The sequence below is a fragment of the Vanellus vanellus genome, assembly GCF_965231255.1.
Source record: "Vanellus vanellus genome assembly, chromosome: 2".
In the NCBI taxonomy this organism is placed as follows: Eukaryota; Metazoa; Chordata; class Aves; order Charadriiformes; family Charadriidae; genus Vanellus; species Vanellus vanellus.
This window is the reverse complement of record NC_138906.1, coordinates 12329374-12348975: the sequence shown is the minus strand read 5'-3', so window position 1 is coordinate 12348975 and position 19602 is coordinate 12329374. Positions and strand designations below refer to the sequence as shown.

The following is a 19602-nucleotide window of genomic DNA, read 5'->3' as shown; positions in this document are numbered from 1 at the left end:
TTTATACAGTCAGTTGTAGCTTTTTTTTCTTCGCACAAGAAAATAACAGATTTTCTCCAGAAAATTAGTCTCTCATAGTCTTCTGGTCAAGCTGTATCCTTGGCTGAAACTGCTGGAGATTCATCCTACATGTGGCGATGAAAGAGGGAAGGTGGAGAACCCTCTGAGATTTATCTTTCAAGGTCTCTGTTGTGATATTTAAGTTTTTCAGTATAAGGACAAGCAGCGGTATCTCTGTAAGCCGGTCTATTCAATAATATGAAGAGGTCATGGTTGAGGATGTAGTTGATTTAGTGCTGTTTTGAAGATGGGAAGGAATGGAGTGAATGTTTTCTGCTCTACCACTTCCGCTCTGGGGATGTGGGGTATGGATGAGTGGAGGAAGATGATAATAGAATGAAGAGCAAAAGTATTGAAATATTGTCCACTGTTTTCTTGTCCATACATCAAGTTCAGTCGTTTAGCTGATGGCTAAATGAATTATTTTATTACCGTAGAAGACACTGCTTCTACTGTATTTTCCTTCAGAAAAAAGTGTTTTCCTCCAGAAACTGATATTATTTGTGCTTGGGTCTTTGCTGTCTTTGTACTTTTTGTTTGTTTTGTTGTGTTACCTTTTGGACAAAACTTGAAACAGTGCAATTTGATATTCTCCTTGTAAGACTTTACTCATCTGAATGGCTTGACGTCCCTGCAAACTAGGAAGGAGGAGATGAATCCTTTCCAAGAAGAAATAAGATAACAAAACAGATGCTGCCTTTTGAAAGCCTCTGTTCATATCTGAACAATCACATACATGACTAATTTGTCATTTGTTTCTTTGTTGTAATCTGTTTTGATGGGGAACTGCAACAATTTATAAGCTTTGGTGGTCTTGGGTCTTGCTATTTAAAGGGAAATAGATGTTTTAGAGGTATTTTAAAGCAGTATGGAAAAGGACATGGCTCTTTTCTGGGATCGGAGGCATTGGGGAACGCAGGGATTTGCATTCTGTGACAGTGTTCAACAAACTAAAGGAAATCCAAAGGCAGTTCCCCTCTGTTGGGAGATCCTGTCCTCTCGCTGCACCTTTGCTAACATTACTAACGCCCATGTTGGCAGAGTGGAACATTGACCCGCATTGGCTCCATGAGTGTCCTGTGGTGTCTGTGCGTGCGTGTGCGTGTGTGCTCTACTGCATGGGGGCAGCAGCTCCATTCGTTGCTGTAACAAATGTAAAAAAACTAAACGTGAATTAATTAGTTTTTTTCAACTTGTTACAGCAGCGAATGGAGCTGCCGCGGTACGGTGTAGACTGCAACACAGTGAAGGAGCTGCCAGAAGAATGCTCCGCACTGCCAACATTGGTGTCTGTGACATCCGGGAAGCGGCCGCTAGAGAGAGAGCAGCCAGCACAGCAGGAAACCGGCCTCTCTTTTATTTTCGTTTTGGTGAGCACAATGAATGTATCTTTTCCAGTCCATATCTGTCTGTAACTGTGCCTCATCTGGAAGCCTCTGGTAGACACCTACATCAGTATGATAGACTAGGAACTGCCAGTGAGAAGGCAGGACAACCAAAGGACAACATCTGGAAGGCTATTACTGGCTTTTATCTGCCTAGGAGTGAATCAATGGGAAGGTAGAAGGAATACTCCTTCTTAGTAACATTTGAACATGTTAATGTCTCTCTAGCTTCCATACCGTGGATACTTTGGAGGAGGTTTCATACAATAAGCTGGCAAAACACAGGAAGGCGTGTGTTTCTAATTCCCTTTTTGGCACTGCCTTTTTACAGGTCCAAGCCCACTAGAATCTGGAGGAAGCTGTAAAAATCTAAGCACCCCTAATTCTGCGCTATTTTCAAGTAGAGATATCCACCTGACCTCCACTCATATCCAAACCATTCAGAAGCAGATTGACTTCTAAACAGGCATCAGACTGGTAGAGCAGAGTGGAAGAAGAACATTCTGCAGGGCTGTGTGTCTGCAGTGAGGACAGGCAAGGCATGACCCCAGCCATGCCTGCATAGCTGTGCCCTTCAGGAGATACCTGTCTTGCCTTCTGAGGTGACCTGTGGCTGGTGGCAGGAAGTCTGCTCCTACTGCCTGGGTTTGTACTGAGGCTGCAGAGGATTCACAGCCCCTCAAGACACCAGATTTTCTCTTGCCAACCATGTGGGCACATGATGGATATCACACTCTTGCCTGTGTGCTTGTCCACGCTCCCACAAGGCTGTACAGACACAGTGTAAGAGATGGATAGAGAGAAGATTGGATTTGCAGTTCTGTCAGGACAGCACAAACCTGTAAAAAGATGATCTCTTTGAGAAAACCTTCCCTGCTCATTTCAAACCAATTTGCTATAATACCGTAGAGGAGATCCATATTGGATTCTGACTCTCTTGTTTGTATTTCTCCTCCTACATAGAATGGTTAGACTTGGAAGGGACCTTAAAGATCATCTAGTTCCAACCCCCCTGCCATGGGCAGGGACACCTTCCACTAGACCAGGTTGCTCAAAGCCCCATCTAACTTGGCCTTGGACACCTCCAGGGATGGGGCATCCACAGCTTCTCTGGGCAACCTGTGCCAGTGTCTCACCACCCTCAGATTAAAGAATTTCTTCCTAATACCTAATCTAAATCTACCCTCTTCCAGTTTAAAACTATTACCCCTTGTGCTATCCCTACATTCCCTGATAGAGTCCCTCCCCATCTTTCCTGTAGGCCCCCTTTAGGTACTGGAAGGCTGCTATAAGGCCTCCCTGGAGCCTTCTCTTCTCCGGGCGGAACAGCCCCAACTCTCTCAGCCTGTCCTCGTAGGAGAGGTGCTCCAGCGCATCCAGTCCATCTCTGGCCTCTCTCTACAGGTTCATGTCCTTCTGGAGCTGTTCTAAGTCAAGTTCCCTCAGTCTGACAGGGTTAACTTCCTCTCCCCAAGATTTTTGCCAAATGGGAATGATTAAATTCAAATTGCAGTTTCAGGTTTAACAGAATTAAGGATATAAAATCACATAAATGCTAAATGTAGGCAGTAAAAGGGTTAGCTATGTACATATAAAAACACGCATACATATACCGATATGTACCAATGCTCCTTTTGTTATGCTCATTGGGATGCTGTCATTTTAGAAAGGGAGAGCTGTTACTTTTCAGGAATGGGATTAAGCCTAATCTGAGAGGTAAAGATGTGCAACCGTGTGGTTGATATACCCTACCAGGTGATGTGGGAGTTCACTCTTAGGCTCCCTCTTTTTGACAGGACAATCCCAGAGGGTGTATTGTCACATATGCTGTACAGCAATGCGCAGTGAGTCTGACGCATGGGGGATGTGCTGGATCCGCTGCACATCTGCAAGTTGACTCTGCAGTGCATGCACAATAAGTCTGGCACATCCAGATGCTGCACAGACTGCACATATGCAAAGGACATTTGTACTGTTCCAGTCAGACTGTTGAACATCCATAAATCCGGAACGGATATGCTGTGTTTGGCAGTGTTAATGGGAGAAGGGATAGGGGAAGCCCCCTTTTTCTTTCCCATTAAATCCCCACCTGCTTTAACTTACGGAGACAAAAGTGCAGCTTTGTTTCCTCAAAATGCTTTCTCAGGATGTCAGTTTGTAGCTGGAGATGTTCTCTGCACAGAGTAGTTTTTCTTTTCTTAGTGTGCCCGTATGTCAGACATCTAAAAATAATAGTGAATCCAGACCTTTATATCTGCACGTATATCCCAATCTCTCTTGTGCTGTGACCTTTCTCTTACTGTCTCTGTAGAGGAGCCCTGACAGCCAAGAGCTGAAAGAATAACCACTTAAACAGGCATTTAGTTCAGAATATCTTTCTGAAGATTATCTTGATTAGATCAGTCAGTTCTGGGTAAGATAACATGTGGACAGCTGCGTGCACGCTATTAAGAGAAACCCTCCCTAGAAGGAAAATAACTAAATTACCTGCGTCCCCCATAAGCTGTGGTTTTGCCCAATTTGCTTCCAGTCTTTTGCCAGGAAATTTGATTATTCATTCACAGAACAGAGACGATGTTGTTGTCAATTAAGCTTTGCTTCTAACAGCTTAGACATGGGTGGTTCATTCTCTCTTAATCAAGTGCTGTGTCTACACTAGATTACTTTCTGTAATTTCCCATCATTGGTACGACCAGTGTAGCTCTATTTGTAGCGTAACCATGTAGACCAGTCACCAGTGCTTTATTCATTATGGCTAATAAACCTGTGAGATGCGGTGTTTAAAAGGCACCTGCTGCGCCTTTCACAGGCCTAGAGACAGATCACTGCCTCTGCCACCGCTGGAGCCCCGACAGCACCAGCACGGCGAGATTTCAGGCTACACAGTGCAGACAAGGTAATACGTTTGCGCAGAAGATCCCTTTACGAAGAAACCATTTTCTGTAGAATTACAGGAACCAATTTCCATAGCCTCTGTCATTAACATGACACATACATTTATATATATCTGTAATGTGTGCATACATTTGCATACTTTTCTATGTGTAAGCATGCATACATTTGCTTTCAACTACTCCTGCTGCTAGCCCTTTGGGCAGTCAAAGTAAACTTGGCAGTTACAATTTCATTTTCTCTTCTGCAGACTTTATTTGGATTGCGACATTATTTGGATTGCAAAGACTGCAAGGAAATATTTAAACAAAGCTCCATTCTGGAATTGAAAAAAAAACCCTCATGTATTCACTTTATTAATAGTAACAAGTATTCCTATCATATCTGCCTTCCTAATTTTTAAAGATCTTATCAAGGAATAACCGTGATGGGACATTTCAAAGCATCTATGCATGTTGAGGGCATGGATCTCATTGAAAGGCATATGCATTGCATAGTTCGTGGACACATTTCTGAAAACAGCGTGGCAGATATTTCACAGATGAAAAACTATGGCACTTATATGAATGCTTACTAAGTCTTGCTTTTAAAAAAGAGTTTTGCTTTGAATTGGTGGATGCCTTGCAGAGCCTACTTAAAAAAGTTAAAGTTTAAAAAGCAAGGTTCTGAAAGCATCGGAAAACTACCCCTTGATGCCCTCACTTAAAGCGTGATGGTTACTGCTCCGCTTTTGCCATGCTGACTGAGAGTCCAGGTACCGTTTTATGCATTCTTTGCTTTATGATGGCACCTCTGTTTCCTATCTTGCAGCAAGACCTTATAAAGTTAAACCTTGTTCAACCAGAGAGGAAAAAATACCTTCCTTCAAAGACTTTACTCCCTAACAGTAAGGCCAAAAAATGGGCGTAAGGGAAGAAATGAGTACACGCTGAAATCAGTCAGTAATGCAGGTAGTGGTTTCAGCACTCAGCATGATGGGTTTTTTGGGGAGGATATTTTTAGTACAAATCAGAGTCGGGTTGTTTTTCAAAGAATTTGAAGAATTTCTATGAAATATCTGTTTATTCACGGAGACCATCTGTGAAACATAAGAGCATAGGATGAAACATGAAGATATTTGTCTAAAAGTCTGACAAATGGGTGAGAAAAGATGGGTCGGTCAGAGGCAAGCAATGGGGGTTAGAAAGGGGAGATACCATTGAGGGCCTTGAAACAAAGCTTGCCTGTGCTGGAGCGGAGGAGATGGAGCCAGTGCAGGCATGTGAAGAGCTGGGTGCTGCTCTCAAAATTAGAAACTGCTGGAATTCACAATACTGCCCAAATTTGTCTGCAGCAAATTTCTGAAGGATGAATCTGAAACTGCTGGCAGCCTAAGTTGACCAGCACACTGGTGAATGTGTTTGCTATGTGGATAGGTAGCCTTTTTCTACATATTCTCCTGAAGCAATCTTCAAATGGTACACTGAAGCTGTGGGACTAACTAGGGAAAAATGGAAATCAAACGTCACATGTGAATTGGAGCTATAATGTGATGTCCACCATCTCTCAGATATCGGGGAGAAAAAAGAAGCCCGCGATAGCCATGCTAAGCTTGAACTGAAAGATAAAACTTGGAAAGAAATGCTGGAAGGCAAAATTGAGATTGTAATAAGGAAAGGAAAAGATCAATTTGAAGTATGTGCATTGCTTGAAATCACAACCAAGTGCAGGGATGAGCGTGAAAGCTCACCTGTGAAGGAAAGACTGTTAATTAAACATATCTAATTAGAAATTCCATTTTCTCCATACGTATCTAGCAGAAAGTCGCTCCACTTTCCTGGGTGTCTTTGGTTGGGAGTGTGGCATTTTAAATCTGCTTTGGCTTATCCAGTGAATTCATTACTTAAAAGTACATTTGATGGAAAGAGTGAAATGCCACTCTAAGCAACAAGTTCCATGGGGGTGGTGTGACATTTAACCTGTTTACCAATTACACGGTGTGTTGCTTTTAAAGCTGATACACCAGCCATTGCGTTAGAGGCTCAGGAAATACTTTGAAAGGAAGATAAATACTGTTTCTTAAAACCGCACTGCAAACACTGTTTGCCTTCCTTCCCACTAGCCCTGGAGTTGCTGGGTTTATCCTACAGCTCTCTCCTGGGTCACACACTGTAAGTTAGCTTTAGAAACTAAATGTACCCTGTGTCTAAGAATGCCTTCTGTTTCTTGGCAATTAGACATTTCTGCTTTTAAATATTTTTAGATTAAAAAATTTGACACAGACATAGGAATAAGAGATATATCAAAGCAACTTGTCAGCTGTCATTAAGGAAACAATTGTCCTCTGTTGGAGAGGGCAATGCAGCTATTGCCACATTATCAGCACGTAGCACTGCAATTTAGCTACAAAAAGAAGTCATAAATAAGGGAGGAACAAAGAGGTGAAGGCAAAAGAAGGAAGGAAGGAGGTGAAGCCTGCTTCCAGCTGACAGTTTTGTGCCTTCCATGCACTTAAAATTAAACTATCCAGCTTGCAGTGGTATTGCTTAAATAGCTTTACTGAGGCTCTTGCATTTTTAGCTAAATACAGTCAAGGCAGGATCCAGCTTGCAGATTAGGATTTGTAGATTGATATATCTGCATTAAGTTGTCTGCCTATGAACCTGGTATTTAAGCTCCCATTCTTATGTGAAGAGACACAGTTAATTCAGTTGATGAAACCCAGAGAGCTTTTCAGCTTATTCCAAAGCAGAGACCTCCACTGACCACCTGCGTAACTCTCAGAGCTTCACTGGGCTGTGGAGTTGCCTAAGATGGGTGTCTAATACTGTTCAGGATTTCCTACGCTACCATAGACATCTGCAGAGAGCAAGCACATATAAAACAAGGCTTAGAGGGGACGGGTGCCATTCTGGTCAAGCCAGGTATCATAGTCCACAACATCAGAAAAGACACTGGACACCTCTGTTCAGACTCCTGAGTCGTGGCCTAGGTCTCTGTTTGTCATAATGGGAGCTTAGCTTAAATGCCTTCTTGTAGACACCTAAATATAGGTGTCTTAATCTGCAAGCTGAATCCCACATTAGCAGCATTAGATAAACGAACTAATGCTTGTATTAAGAACGTGGCTGTTTGCTCCGGTGCATCTGGTAAAGCTTATGTGTAATGTGATGAGCATAAAGCACCGATTTCTCAGCCCTGTATATAAAATAACTGTGTTCCAGGCATATATATTTTGCTAAAATTCTTCATAACTTGTAACGAGTCAATCATTAGTGCTAATTATGCTTAAATTTTAAAGTCCTGCTTCATCTGCAAGACTGGGGTGAACTATGGCGTTATTAAGAATAATACCAGTTTGACAGTGCCTGTGATGGTGTCTGCATACAGGGCACTGGCGTGACACTGTCCTTTCTTTTATGAAAATCATTCATTGCTCTGCTGCCTCTTTAATTTAGGAGTCGATCCAAGTGTGAATTCTCAAAGCCCACTGCGCCACCGCTTCCACAGATTCACAAATGCGTCTGGCTGAAGCTGCACTTGAACAAGTGTAACTCACAGACCCTGTGTGCTGGCTGTGAAAACTATCAATTTTGGGGGTTTAGTTATGTTCAGAAGTAGAAGTGAAAAAAAAAAAAAAAGATGCTTGTTACTGCACTACATTGCTAGAGCCTTCATGGAGGTGAACAATTCTGCTGTTAACACCGCTTTGCTATTTATGGCATCACTTCACCGATTTCATGGTATTCATTATTCTGTATGGCGTTTACTCCTACCCATTGCTCAGGAATGGCAGCGTGTAGGTTCTCGCTATTGTGTACTTTGTCTCTCACCGTCGCTGGTGCTGTGCGAGGGAGCGGGTGCTTGGGAAGCGAAGGTGTGAGTCCAGGCGGTGCTGGCTAATCCCTAATTCCTGCTCCTGCCCCTTCAGTAAGGAACCGTCAACGGAATTCTTACTGTCTCTCCAAAGTGGAGTGATGCTTTGTGTTTTCTCGTGTTAAAGGAACTTAGTACGAAGAAGGATCTCCCCACAGATGGCTGATGGAGAGATTCTTCTCTGTATTTTAGTGCAGAATTAACTTCCTCATGTACATTGGTGCTGTCGGCAAACCAAGTTCACACGTCCTGCTCCATACTTGGGTAGAGGTTTATTCACTGTTTTTACATTCATGGGAAGGTGGGAAGTGAAACCATCAAATGAGCCCCAGACCTCATAAAAGCAGAAGATACTTTGATATTCTCATTTAGTCTGCTATGGCCTTAAATGACTACTTGTGCAGGACGTTGGGGCTGTCTCTTTCCTGACTGTATGAAGAAACCCCCTCTTACCCATTGTGTCAGAACAGACTGACTTACAGGAACAAACACTTATACAAAGTAGGAGGGAGGTAAACTAGTTAAAGTGTCTCAGTTTTAAGATTAGATGAGAGATTTTTGTATCCATAGTAAGAACAAGTAGCAGCAGCAGCAGCATCTCCGTAGTGAACCGGAGGAGGGAAGAGCCCTTTGCAGTGTCGGGGGATGCCGTGGGCGGCAGTGCTGCTGGCCAGTTGGGCATCCTGCCGTCTTCTGCAACGGCAGGGTCAGTGTCTGAGGTTACCTTACATGCACTGTCTTTTTTACACCTTGGAAAAGAGCTTTGTGCACCGGCCGCAGCTGCAGGAGAAGAAACTGAGACACCTGGGGTGTCTCATAGCCACGTGGGCAGGAGAAGGAAACCACGGGCTTGAATGTATTTTGTCCAACAGGTAGACCTGAAAGCTCTCCCTCCTACAGCAGCTGTGCACCTCAGTAAACGGATGCTTTTCCTCACAATTTAATTTCCCCGTAGTGTTTCTAAAGCTTATTGCATGTGGTTTTGTTGTTGGAAGGATGCATTTAATCCCCTTTTCCTGTATAATCATGGTGGTGTACTTCACTAGCAACACCTCGATTATTTTTATACAATTATTGTTCTTCTCCACGTGCCATTGCCCTACGCAAGTCACTTGCCATGGGAAGTTGTGCCATTGCTTTCTTCACAACATCTCTGTCATACAGCAGCAATTTTAGGTGCATGGGTTTGGGGTGGGGGGTTTTTTAGGATTTTTGTAAATATATGTGATTTCCAGAAAGTATTTCTTTCTGACAATATGGATAGAGACTGAGATGAACAATGGTGGTTAACATCTTGTACAGATTGAAATATAATTTTTTGAAAAATTTTGATTGAAATTAATTTTATTGTTAACTTTATATTGCTGGTTCTCTGGGCGACCCATTAAAGAAGTAAAAACTCTAAATATACAAATGAGGAGAAAATGTTTCTTCTGATTATTTTGATGATTCAGGAGTTAGGTTTACCTGCCTTAAAGAATGTAAAGGCTTGAGGGCAAGTACAATTACACGATACCATAGTGTGGAGAGAGGGAAGTTAAATGAAGACATTTTATTTGATTTAAGAGTATGAATTATTAATCGCAATCTGAGTAGAAGAAAATTTATGGATTCACGCTGTCTTTTATGCACCTATGAGATTTTACATCAAGTACTTTTTTAGCCAACCAGCCACTTCTCCACAGAATAAAAGCAGACTTGACATTGCTGATATTCCAAAGATTTATGAGAAGCTGTATTTTGAGTTCAGTTTGTTTTCACAAAGAAATAAGTGTATAATGCCAACTTTTTTTTAAAGATGCTTTTTAAAAAGTCCATTGAAACATAACTGAGACTGATTGAAGTCAACATAGCATTTTCAGTTGGTCTGTATTCTACATAAAATTCCTCGTTTCCACAAAAGTAAACTCTTAATCCCTCTCCAACAAGCAGGCATCGAATAATTCAGAAATTGTAGTGGAGAGGTTGTACATTGGGTTTTAATAAAAAAATTTAAACATATTTCCAAGCATTGTTTTGTTGAATCCAATTTGAATTTATCAGTCACCTATTTGAATACTTAAGTATTAATAATTTAATTAAGTAATTTTGACAGCTCTTTCCTACTGTCAACCCTAAGTGCAGGAGGCCAGTTTTATTTCTGTCCTTACAGTTACGCATAGCGTGTAACTACTTTTTAAAGGCAAAACATAATAGGAAAGAATGAATTTCATTTCTTCAGGAACTCCTGGTTTTTTGCCCCTGTGCGTGACATTCCCTGAGGCTCTGTGGTTTATTAACTCTGAGCTGAATGTGTCGCTTACCGGGCCTGTCTGCTCACGTTCTTCTCTGGCAGAAAGCAGGGTAACGTGTTATGCCACTATTACAGATGCAGGTTTGCTTTCTTTTCCTATTGTTTGCTTGAGTTTTCCTGCTTAAGTAATTCACTTCACTCTTCTCTGGGAGTTGTCAAGGAACATGAGTTTCTAGAAGTGTTTATATACAATGCTGCTGTTCTACCACTACTGTTGTTGAAGGAGCCTTCAAGAAAATACCTATTTTTTTTAAAAAGCAAATTCATTATGAGAAAGGGATGAATACAAGGTTTGAATCTTAAATACTGGATATTTAGGCCCGGCATACTGAGACGCTGCAGGTACATCTGTTATAAGGCTGACTTATTTTTTTGTTTTGCTGGAACAGATTACTGTTTTCAGCCTGATTTGGTGTAGTTATTGTTTACTTTCTGGCCCTTGGTATCTGAAAATGCCTATAGATATTAATATAGTTCCCTTCCCACAGGGTACCTAGTTTCCATAGGTTAGTATTGTGTTGTCACCAGCTGATACCATCCAACCGCCTGAGGTTTTAGATAATATGCACTGGCTAAGTCTTCTTAGGAACTGTTTTTAACCAATTTGCAGGAAAGGTTCAAGATCCATTGCACTGCTGTCTGCCTTTATTAGCACATTAAAATATTTCCTGAATACTGCTTTATGAAAAGTTACCTGTTTGGGGAAAAAAGCCACCACCAAGCTTAATGTCTGTATGCTCTTCTTATGTAGTCTATGATCCTGGAAAAAGGTTGTCTTAGAGAGAACCAGGAAAATAACCCCACCAGAACAGCTGACCAGAGGCAAGTACTATGTAACCAATTGACATGATATGGTTTAGCCATTGAATGTTCATTTTCTACTCCTAGTGTAGGCTGAACTCCTCCTCCCTATGAAGATTCTGAAATTCAATGATAATGAGCTTGTGGGTTTTTTTATTAATGCAGGGGTGGACCAGGCATTGCCACAAGAACGTCGAACTCCTGTTACTCCGTCCTCTTCCTCTCGATACCACCGTCGCAGGTCCTCAGGGTCACGTGATGAGCGCTATAGATCAGGTAAGTAGAACTGACGACCACAGAATGGAATGAAAATGTGAAATGGCTGGTTCTGTTCTTTGCTTTAAAAAAAAAAAATAGTTGTAAACTCTTGAAGTAGCTATACATGGGAAATATTCGTTGTACAAATACAGAGACACTGTCCAAGCATGCAGGGGTGGAATTACACAAGCCAAAGTACGTCTGGAATTGAATCTGGCAACAAATGTGAAGGGCAACAAGAAGGGCTTCTACAGGGACATTGACAGGAAAAGGAACACTAGGGAAAATGTGGGCCCATTCCTGAATGGAGCAGGGGTCTGGGTGACAAAGGGCATGGAAATGCCCAAGATGCTTAGTGTCATCTTTGCCTGGGTCTTTACTGGTAAAACTTGCCTTCAGGAATCCAGGGCCTCTGAGACCAGTAGAAAAGTCTTGACCAATTAAAACCTGCCCTCCCTTCCCTCAGGACAGGGAACATTTGAACAAACTGAACATGTGGAAGGCCATGGGACATGATGGGATGCACCATTGGCCAACGTCATTGTGAGGCCACTCTCAATTTTTTGAAAGGTTGTGGCAATCAGGGGAGGTTTCTGAGGGATGTAAGAAAGCACAATTCATTCCTGTCTTCAAGAACAGCAAGAAGTAGGATCTGGGAAACTACATGCCAGTCAGCCTCACCTCAATCTCTGAGAACGTGGTGGAGCAACTAATCCTGGAAACTGTTTTTAAATATTTAAGGACAAGGACGTGATTGGAAGTAGTCAGCATGGATTTATGAAGTGCCCTTATTAGATTGGTCAATCCATGCTTGACCAACCTAATAGCCTTCTAAAATGAAATGACTGCCTTGGAGGTTGAGGGAAGAGTAGTCGATGTTGTGTGCCTTGACTTTAATAAGGCTTTTGACAGTGTCCCTCATAACATCCTCATTGACAGCCTGGTGAAACATGGACTAGATAAGTAGACAGTGAGGTGGACTGAAAACTGGCTGAAGTGTTGCATTCAGAGGGTTATGATGAGCAGCACAAAGTCCAGCTGGACACCAGTCTCTAGTGGTGAGTACCGGCTCCACTACTCCTTAATAGCTTCATTAGTGGCCCTGCTGGTGAGACAGTGCGCACCTTTCACACATTTGCAGATGATACCAAATTGGAAGGAGTGATTGTTACACCAGTTGGTTGTACTGCCAGTCAGAGGGATCTGGAAAGGCTGGAGAAGTGGACAAACAGGAATCTAGTGAAGTTTGACAAAGGAAAATGCAAAGTCCTGCACCTGGGGAGAATAACCCCATGCACAGGGACAGGCTGGGGGCCCACTGGCTGGAAAGCAGATTAGCAGGAAAGTCCTGGTGGTCAACAAGGTAAGCACGAGCTAGCAAGGCGCTCTTATGGCAAAGAAGGCCAACAGCCTCCTGGGCTGCAGTAGGAGGAATGCTGCCAGCAGGTCAAGGGAGGTGATCATTCCCTTCTGCTCAGCACGGGTGGGGCACATCTGGAGTGCTGGGTCCAGTTCTGGGCTTCCCAGTACAAGAGAGAGATGGTCCAACAAAAGATCCAAAGATGATTAAGAAACAGAACTTCTGATATGTGAGGAGAGGCTGCAAGAGCTGGGGTTAGGCAGCCTGGAGAAGAGGAGGCTCAGAGGGATTTTATCCATGTGCGTAAGTACCTGATGGGGGAAGTAAAGAAGATGGAGCCAGACTCTTCTCAGTGTTGCTCAGTGACAGGGCAAGAGACAATAGGCACAAACTGAAATATGAAAAATTCCATTTAAGCATAACAAAAAGCTTTTTTGCTCTAAGAGTGGTTAAGCACTGGCACAGGTTGCCCAGAGAGATTGTGGTGTCTCCATCCTTGGTTCAGCACCCCACTGGACATGGCCCCAAGCAATCAGCTGTAAGTGACCCTCCTTTGAGCAGGGAGTTGGACTGGATGATATCCAGAGGTTCCTGCTGACCTCTACCAGTCTGGGGTTCTGTGACACAACTGGATTTTATTGTACTGATTCTACTTTGGTGAATACCATAAGAAAAATATTTAATTTGAAGTATAGCAAGTTGGGAACATCATTATGCCCTAAATAGAAGCACTGATAAAGGGAAGATAAAATTAATTTCAGAGCTGAACAAAAGGGTAAAATCTCATTTCCAAATGAATGGGATCCAAGTCTCTTCACGATGCTGCTCCACTTATGACACGAAGTGAAGGAAGTGATTGGTTTATATCTGAAGAAAGAGTGAGCTCTGAAACTCTACTCTTACCTTTGAAGGCATAAAGTGCATGTACTACACCTTAAGTGGATGAAGGGTAGGTATGCTCAGCTGTTGTTTCAACTGCTACAGACACTGCTGCAGTGCAAGCGCCCTCTTCGGATGACAGCCAGAGGCCACGGGCTGGTTTGGTGCTGCAGAATAAGGGAGCTAGAGACAGCAGCAGCCACCAACCGTTGTGGCAGAGAGACCCTTGAGAGCTGAGAGTCAACAGTCAACGTGGTTGTGGAGAGCGTGGAGGAGCCAACAGTGGAAGTTCTGGATTGTGTTTGAGAGATGCATCTTGCTGGACACGGTCAGATGCATTGCGCTGACACAACTGGAAAATTATAGAGAACTCCTTGTTAAGCCTTTTGTAACATATCTCTGGTTCATTCCATTAGTCAAAGAGCTTGGCGGTCCCATTTAAAGGAAAACGAAATGATAAATGTTGGCAGAGAAAGTTCATGTATGTCCAGACCATTCTGATAAATTTGAAAAACTCCCCTCTCCCCTCAGAAAGCTTGGGTTCACACTGTAGATGCTGCCAGTTTTCCCATGAAGAATGGTTGTGGGATCTTCGTAATAATTCCTTGATATATAAGCTCCTATCAGCTTCTCCCACATTATGCTAAAAATCGTCTAATTTCTACCCAGTGTTTTTAAACAGGTAAAAATACTATTCCTGAAATTGTCTAGTTTATGGGTATGCAACCCGTGGTCCTCAAACCTCCAAGCCGTGACTCTCCAGAGCAGTTCTGTGAAAAGCACGTGTATTTGACTGTGTGTTGACAGTCGTCTGCTTGAGCTATGCTTGCCATTTGTAAACTCAGATGTGGAGTCAGTTTAGGGATGGGCGAAAGGAGACATCGTGCACGTCTTCCCTGTGGGCCTCTCCTGATACCCCAGGAGTGCGCTGAGCTGGTGTTGCCGCTTCTGGGTTTCAGTCGCTGCCTGGAAAAGCAGGCGTTTCTTCAGTGAAATGGTACGTAAGGTCCTGCCTTAGGAATGGGGTGAAGTGTTGTAATGGTATATAACTAATAAAGATGCAAGCTGTGTTGCTGAGAGGAAAAGTAAGGAATTGAGCGCAAAGGGTTGCTTGTTATTAGTGCAGGAGTCTCATCTTAGGAGAGTCAGGACTACGGTGTAAATTTGGATCTCCCGTGCTGCTCTGAAAATGTCCTTGGTGTTAACTGGAAAACTTGACAGTGTTTTGGGTGCTTATGGCGGGGCTTTGAATTCCTACCCTGATTGCTGTATAGCATGACCCCTCAGCAAGTCACCGAGCTCTCCAGCAAGCTGGTTTGAACAGCTACCGCATCTTCACTCACCCAAAAGAAGACGTTATGTAGCAAATGCTACAGTGAAGGTAAACGTAAACTTCCATTTCAGTTCTGAAAAGTTATCAGATCATCTTCTTTAGATTCAGTTTCTGAGGAGCTTTGCTAAGATACAGTGCAATGTTCCTGTGCTGAATTATGTTCTCCCCTTCTATACACAGCCCCTGTGAGATTGGAAGTCTCTTTCTTGGTCCCGTGGCTCTTACTCTCTGTTACTGCAGGTTACAAACTTACAAGTCAGATTTCTTTCTGGTTGTCTTGTCTTCAGATTCAGATTTGCTTCAGGCAGAAGCCTTTGTTTCGCTTGTTGTTTTGCTGTACTTAATACTTCAGCATCTCTGCTCTGTTCGTATTGTGATTATTAGATCCTAGCTGTTACCCAGTTTCAGTGCTTGTTATCATATTTGGCACGTCTTCTTGGAAAAGGCCCAAAACAAAATGAATGTGCAGTCTTTAACCAGCAAGTAATTCACTTCTAGGAAAACATTTCCCTTCCTTAGTTCTTTTTGCACAATTTATTTCAATTAACATCTCCAAACAAATCCTCTACTCCAACTCTGATCAAAGTCCTTTTCTGTCTCTTCTTGGTAAGGTTTTCCTAATTGGAAGTCTAACATCCTGAAAGTCATCCAACTCTCCTTCCATGCCTTTGCTTTTTACATAAATTTAGATGTCAGCGAAGATTGTTTAATGAACTCTCTTTGGAGACTCAAAATCATTGCTGCCACTAATATCACCTTCAACTTATGCTCTTTTATTATGGAAAATGTCAGACTGTGACATTTTAAATCCCTACCTATTTTCTCACTTCAGTCTTTTTTATTATTATTATTTCATTAATGTTGTAACAGAATTTTTCAGCACTATAATTTTGAAAACCTGGTTTCTAGGATTTTTATATGCTAAATAAAATTGACTCTAAGCTTATGGAAGCTGTTTTTTCCTAAATGTTTCTGGTACGTTTTGTGTTCAAGATAATTTGATTTTAGAATACAACCTATGTTGAGAATTTAGTCAGGTTCTTTAAAACCAGAAAGGTTTAAAATTTCCTGGCTGCTTCTTTTTATACAGGAAGGGATCCTAAAATCATTATGTTCCAAAATGCCAGCTGCTTTGATCATTTTTTGGACGTCTAAAGAAATAGATAATGCTGTAAGTGTAGTAACTGAATCAGTGCAGGGTTAAGCTATATGATTTACTTCATACAAACGTGGCAGGTAGTTTAGCCGATATTAATTCAAAAGCATTTTTCATGTGTTTACTACTGCATATAAAAGTCCTCTCAGTATTTACTCACTTAGAAACAGTATTTGGAAAGGTTTGCCAAATGTAGATCACGACAATGTTTTTCCCTTAGCAGCTGCTGTTCCCTGTGCCTGTGCTATAACATGAGCTGGGGGCTCAGGATGACACTCAAGCCAAACGTTGCTGTAGGCTGGATCAGTAACTTTTACCGAGAGGCTTTTCTGGCTTAGTGGCTTTTCAGGCAAGAGAACCCAGTCAAGGGAAAACTGGCTTGCACTCCGCTTCTGCCTCTGCGTGCGGAAGAGACGTCAGCATCTGGCTTGACCTGGCTCGAGCGATGTGACTGCAAGATCAGGCAGAGACTGGAGTATGAAGTGCATGGTGATCATGTAGGTGTAGCTGCAGTTGGACGTACAGCTTTGTTTCCTTAGTGCAGTTTAGAAACCAGGTTTCTCCGGTGCTTTTGGAAGCTGCGTATCCATGGATTGATTTGGTATGGTGTGTTGAGATAAGGAGATAGGAATTAGGTGGTGGAGTGAACAAGTGGGTAAGCCGAATGGCTTAGCTTTCACAGTCTTACCATGCTGTCTAAATGAACTGAATCAGTCCAATACTGAGCGTTTCGGAGGATGTTGGCCCTACGTGGCTTCCATACAGTCACTAGGGACCTGTTTGCTCCCTGCTGAGCATTGGCTACGTTCTGCTCCTGCTAACATTGAATTCCTTCTTGGAAGGACCTGAGGATTCTGCCACCAGCATTTAAAATGCCATCGTATAGACTGTCTTGCTTTTGTAAGAGCGGTCTTACTGATCTGGTGCTTCAAATAGTGATCTGTAAGCTCTCCAGAGTGTAGCCCTGCAGTAGTACTGGTACTGGAGTTTGGCCCCTTGACTGTGGCTGTTCTGGTGGCCCGAAGCAGAGCTGGGCTCTACTGCCACGTAAAGGCTGCAGCGCAGTACAGCAGCGTCTGCTGCGGTGGTGGTTCCTAACGAAACACCCCATGGGTAAACTGGGCAGATCCTCGTGATCAGAAGTAGTTTTCTTGATCACGATAAACCTCCCCCAGAGCTGCGTTTCTCAGCCGGTCGTGGCCTGTGGGGTTCAGAGAGCAGCTCTCCTTCAGAGACCTTTAGCAACCTGTTTTAGCTCCTCTCCAGAGAACAAGTATGTTATCTCCCTCAACTTGGTGTTCAACTCGTGGAGAAATGAAACATCAGCTCCTTACCAACTTTATTTTTCCAAAGGGACTTCCCTGTGGCTTTCAGATTATGCCAAAACAAAAAGCTTCAGTTCTCCATCCCAATACTGAAAACCAGAGCACCTTCTCATTTGCCGGGACTTGGCGTTTACTGTTGGCACACCTGTCAGTAAAAAGAAAAAAAATAAGAGGGTGTAAATACACAAAAAGTATGTGCCAATAAAAATTAAAAACTAAAAAAATCAACATTAAATGATAGGGAATGTGGTGTAATATGTTCAAATGCACATGCATGTGTTTGGAATGAGATAGTGGCTCTTGGCTCTATGATTTCTGCTGTAGAATTCTCTGTTGAGGATATGACACATGGATTGGGCCAAGTTTATTAAGTCCCTTGTTTCTCATGAGGTCTCTAAGAAGCCTTGAAGATGACCAGTATTCTGCACTGCCTGGAGCAAGTGTAATACTTAAGAAAAATGAGACCAGTGAGCTCTAAAAACTGAGTTTTCCAGATGTCAGACATTATGTGGGAAGTAGCAGCATGAGCAAAATTGCACAGCCTCTATCTCTAAGGGTTCATGGTGTCCTAGAGGAAAGATGCGCAGATGAGAGCACATGTGCTACATGAACTATGTAGACAGATTTTGAAAGGCACAGCAGTGGATGAGCATAGAGCTGGGGCTGAGAAATGGGGTATTTTGAGAAATACCGTATGTGGAATCAGCACCTCTCAGCTGGTAGCAGGGAGGAAGGGTACTGCTGGTAAGGTGGTTGCGGAACCTTTCTTGTCCCACTCACTCTTGCTGTTTTTTTTTTTCCCCATACATTTAAGTTCTGAAGATGTGAAAGAAAAAAATCAATCTGGTACACCGTTATTGGAGAGCTGCCAGTCCCTGCCCTAGAGATCCCACCACTGCAGAGAACAGTGTGTTTTCCAAGCACACTCAGCACTTCTTTTAAAAGACATCTTAATATAGGAGATTTTTGGAGATACTGCCAAAACAAATGCATCCTAACTACAACTCTCCTGGCTCAAATTCCTGACCCATCTTTCCCACACTGTGGTTCAATAGGGAAAAGACTGAACAGCTTATACCGAGCACAAAGTCATTAAACTTCAAAACAAATCATCCCAGGCTAGGTTTGAGGGACATTTGAAATGACGGATCTAGCAATGAAAGAACATTCCCTGTAGCCTCAAATCCTAGAGGAGAAGTTGGCACCAGACCCCTGCTCTGCTCTAGCAGCTTCCGTACGTGCCTTACCATGTGTTTGTTCTCATTTACCATGAGGTAAGTGTGTGTAGGAACTGTAGCAAAGGTTGCTGACATTTTGCATGTTTACGGCTTACCTCATAGTGATTTTAAAATATATGGGTAGTTTATATTTTGCATTTTTGAAAGGACATTCAAAATCTCCTTCTGCAATCTTGCCAGAACTGACAAAAAAGAATTACACTATGAGAATGTAAGAGTTGTAGTACATGGCAGAGGAAAGGATGGAATGGGAAGATTGAGGAATCGTTTTTAATGAACTCTTATCATCTAACATTACTCCAGAGAACAAGGAGAAAGAAAAACATGACAAATGTGCTATGTATCAAGATGGGACTGCATATATGTATGTTAAGGTGGTTCATCATAAAACAAAGAATTTCTTAACCCTTCAGATGAGTGAGGGATACTTGGAAATGTTGATCTGAATTAATTAACCTAGCTGCAGACACATTTATTCAGAAATTAATTAATCTTCTGTTTGATTTAGCTTATTTACAAACTAAATTTAAAGCCACAACTCAATCAGGACAAAAAAGAGGTTGAAGAAGAACTTTTGCCAGTATGTAATTTATATGACCACATCCTTGCTTTTGACCCAGCAGAAAAATTTGTAAGGATAATTGCAGAACTCGTGAGGAAAATTACTCAAGGATCTCCAGAGAGAAACAAAGAGAAAGTTGATTTACTTCGGGTCGCATAATAAGGGGGCCTGAGATGAAGTCACTGTGTGAAGCTGACTTCCAGAT

The 19602-nt window shown here is 42.4% G+C and overlaps 1 protein-coding gene across 1 annotated transcript in view; it reads left to right on the top strand.

The window, feature by feature from the left end:
* DIP2C (disco interacting protein 2 homolog C) overlaps window positions 1-19602 on the top strand; it is a gene marked incomplete at its 5' end in the record, with an annotated part of 178225 nt that overhangs the window by 27405 nt on the left and 131218 nt on the right. Inside the window, 2 exons of the mRNA XM_082479767.1 lie at window positions 1263-1430; window positions 11452-11562. Of these exons, the coding sequence (XP_082335893.1) occupies window positions 1263-1430; window positions 11452-11562 (279 nt within the window). The remainder of the gene's footprint in view (window positions 1-1262; window positions 1431-11451; window positions 11563-19602) is intronic.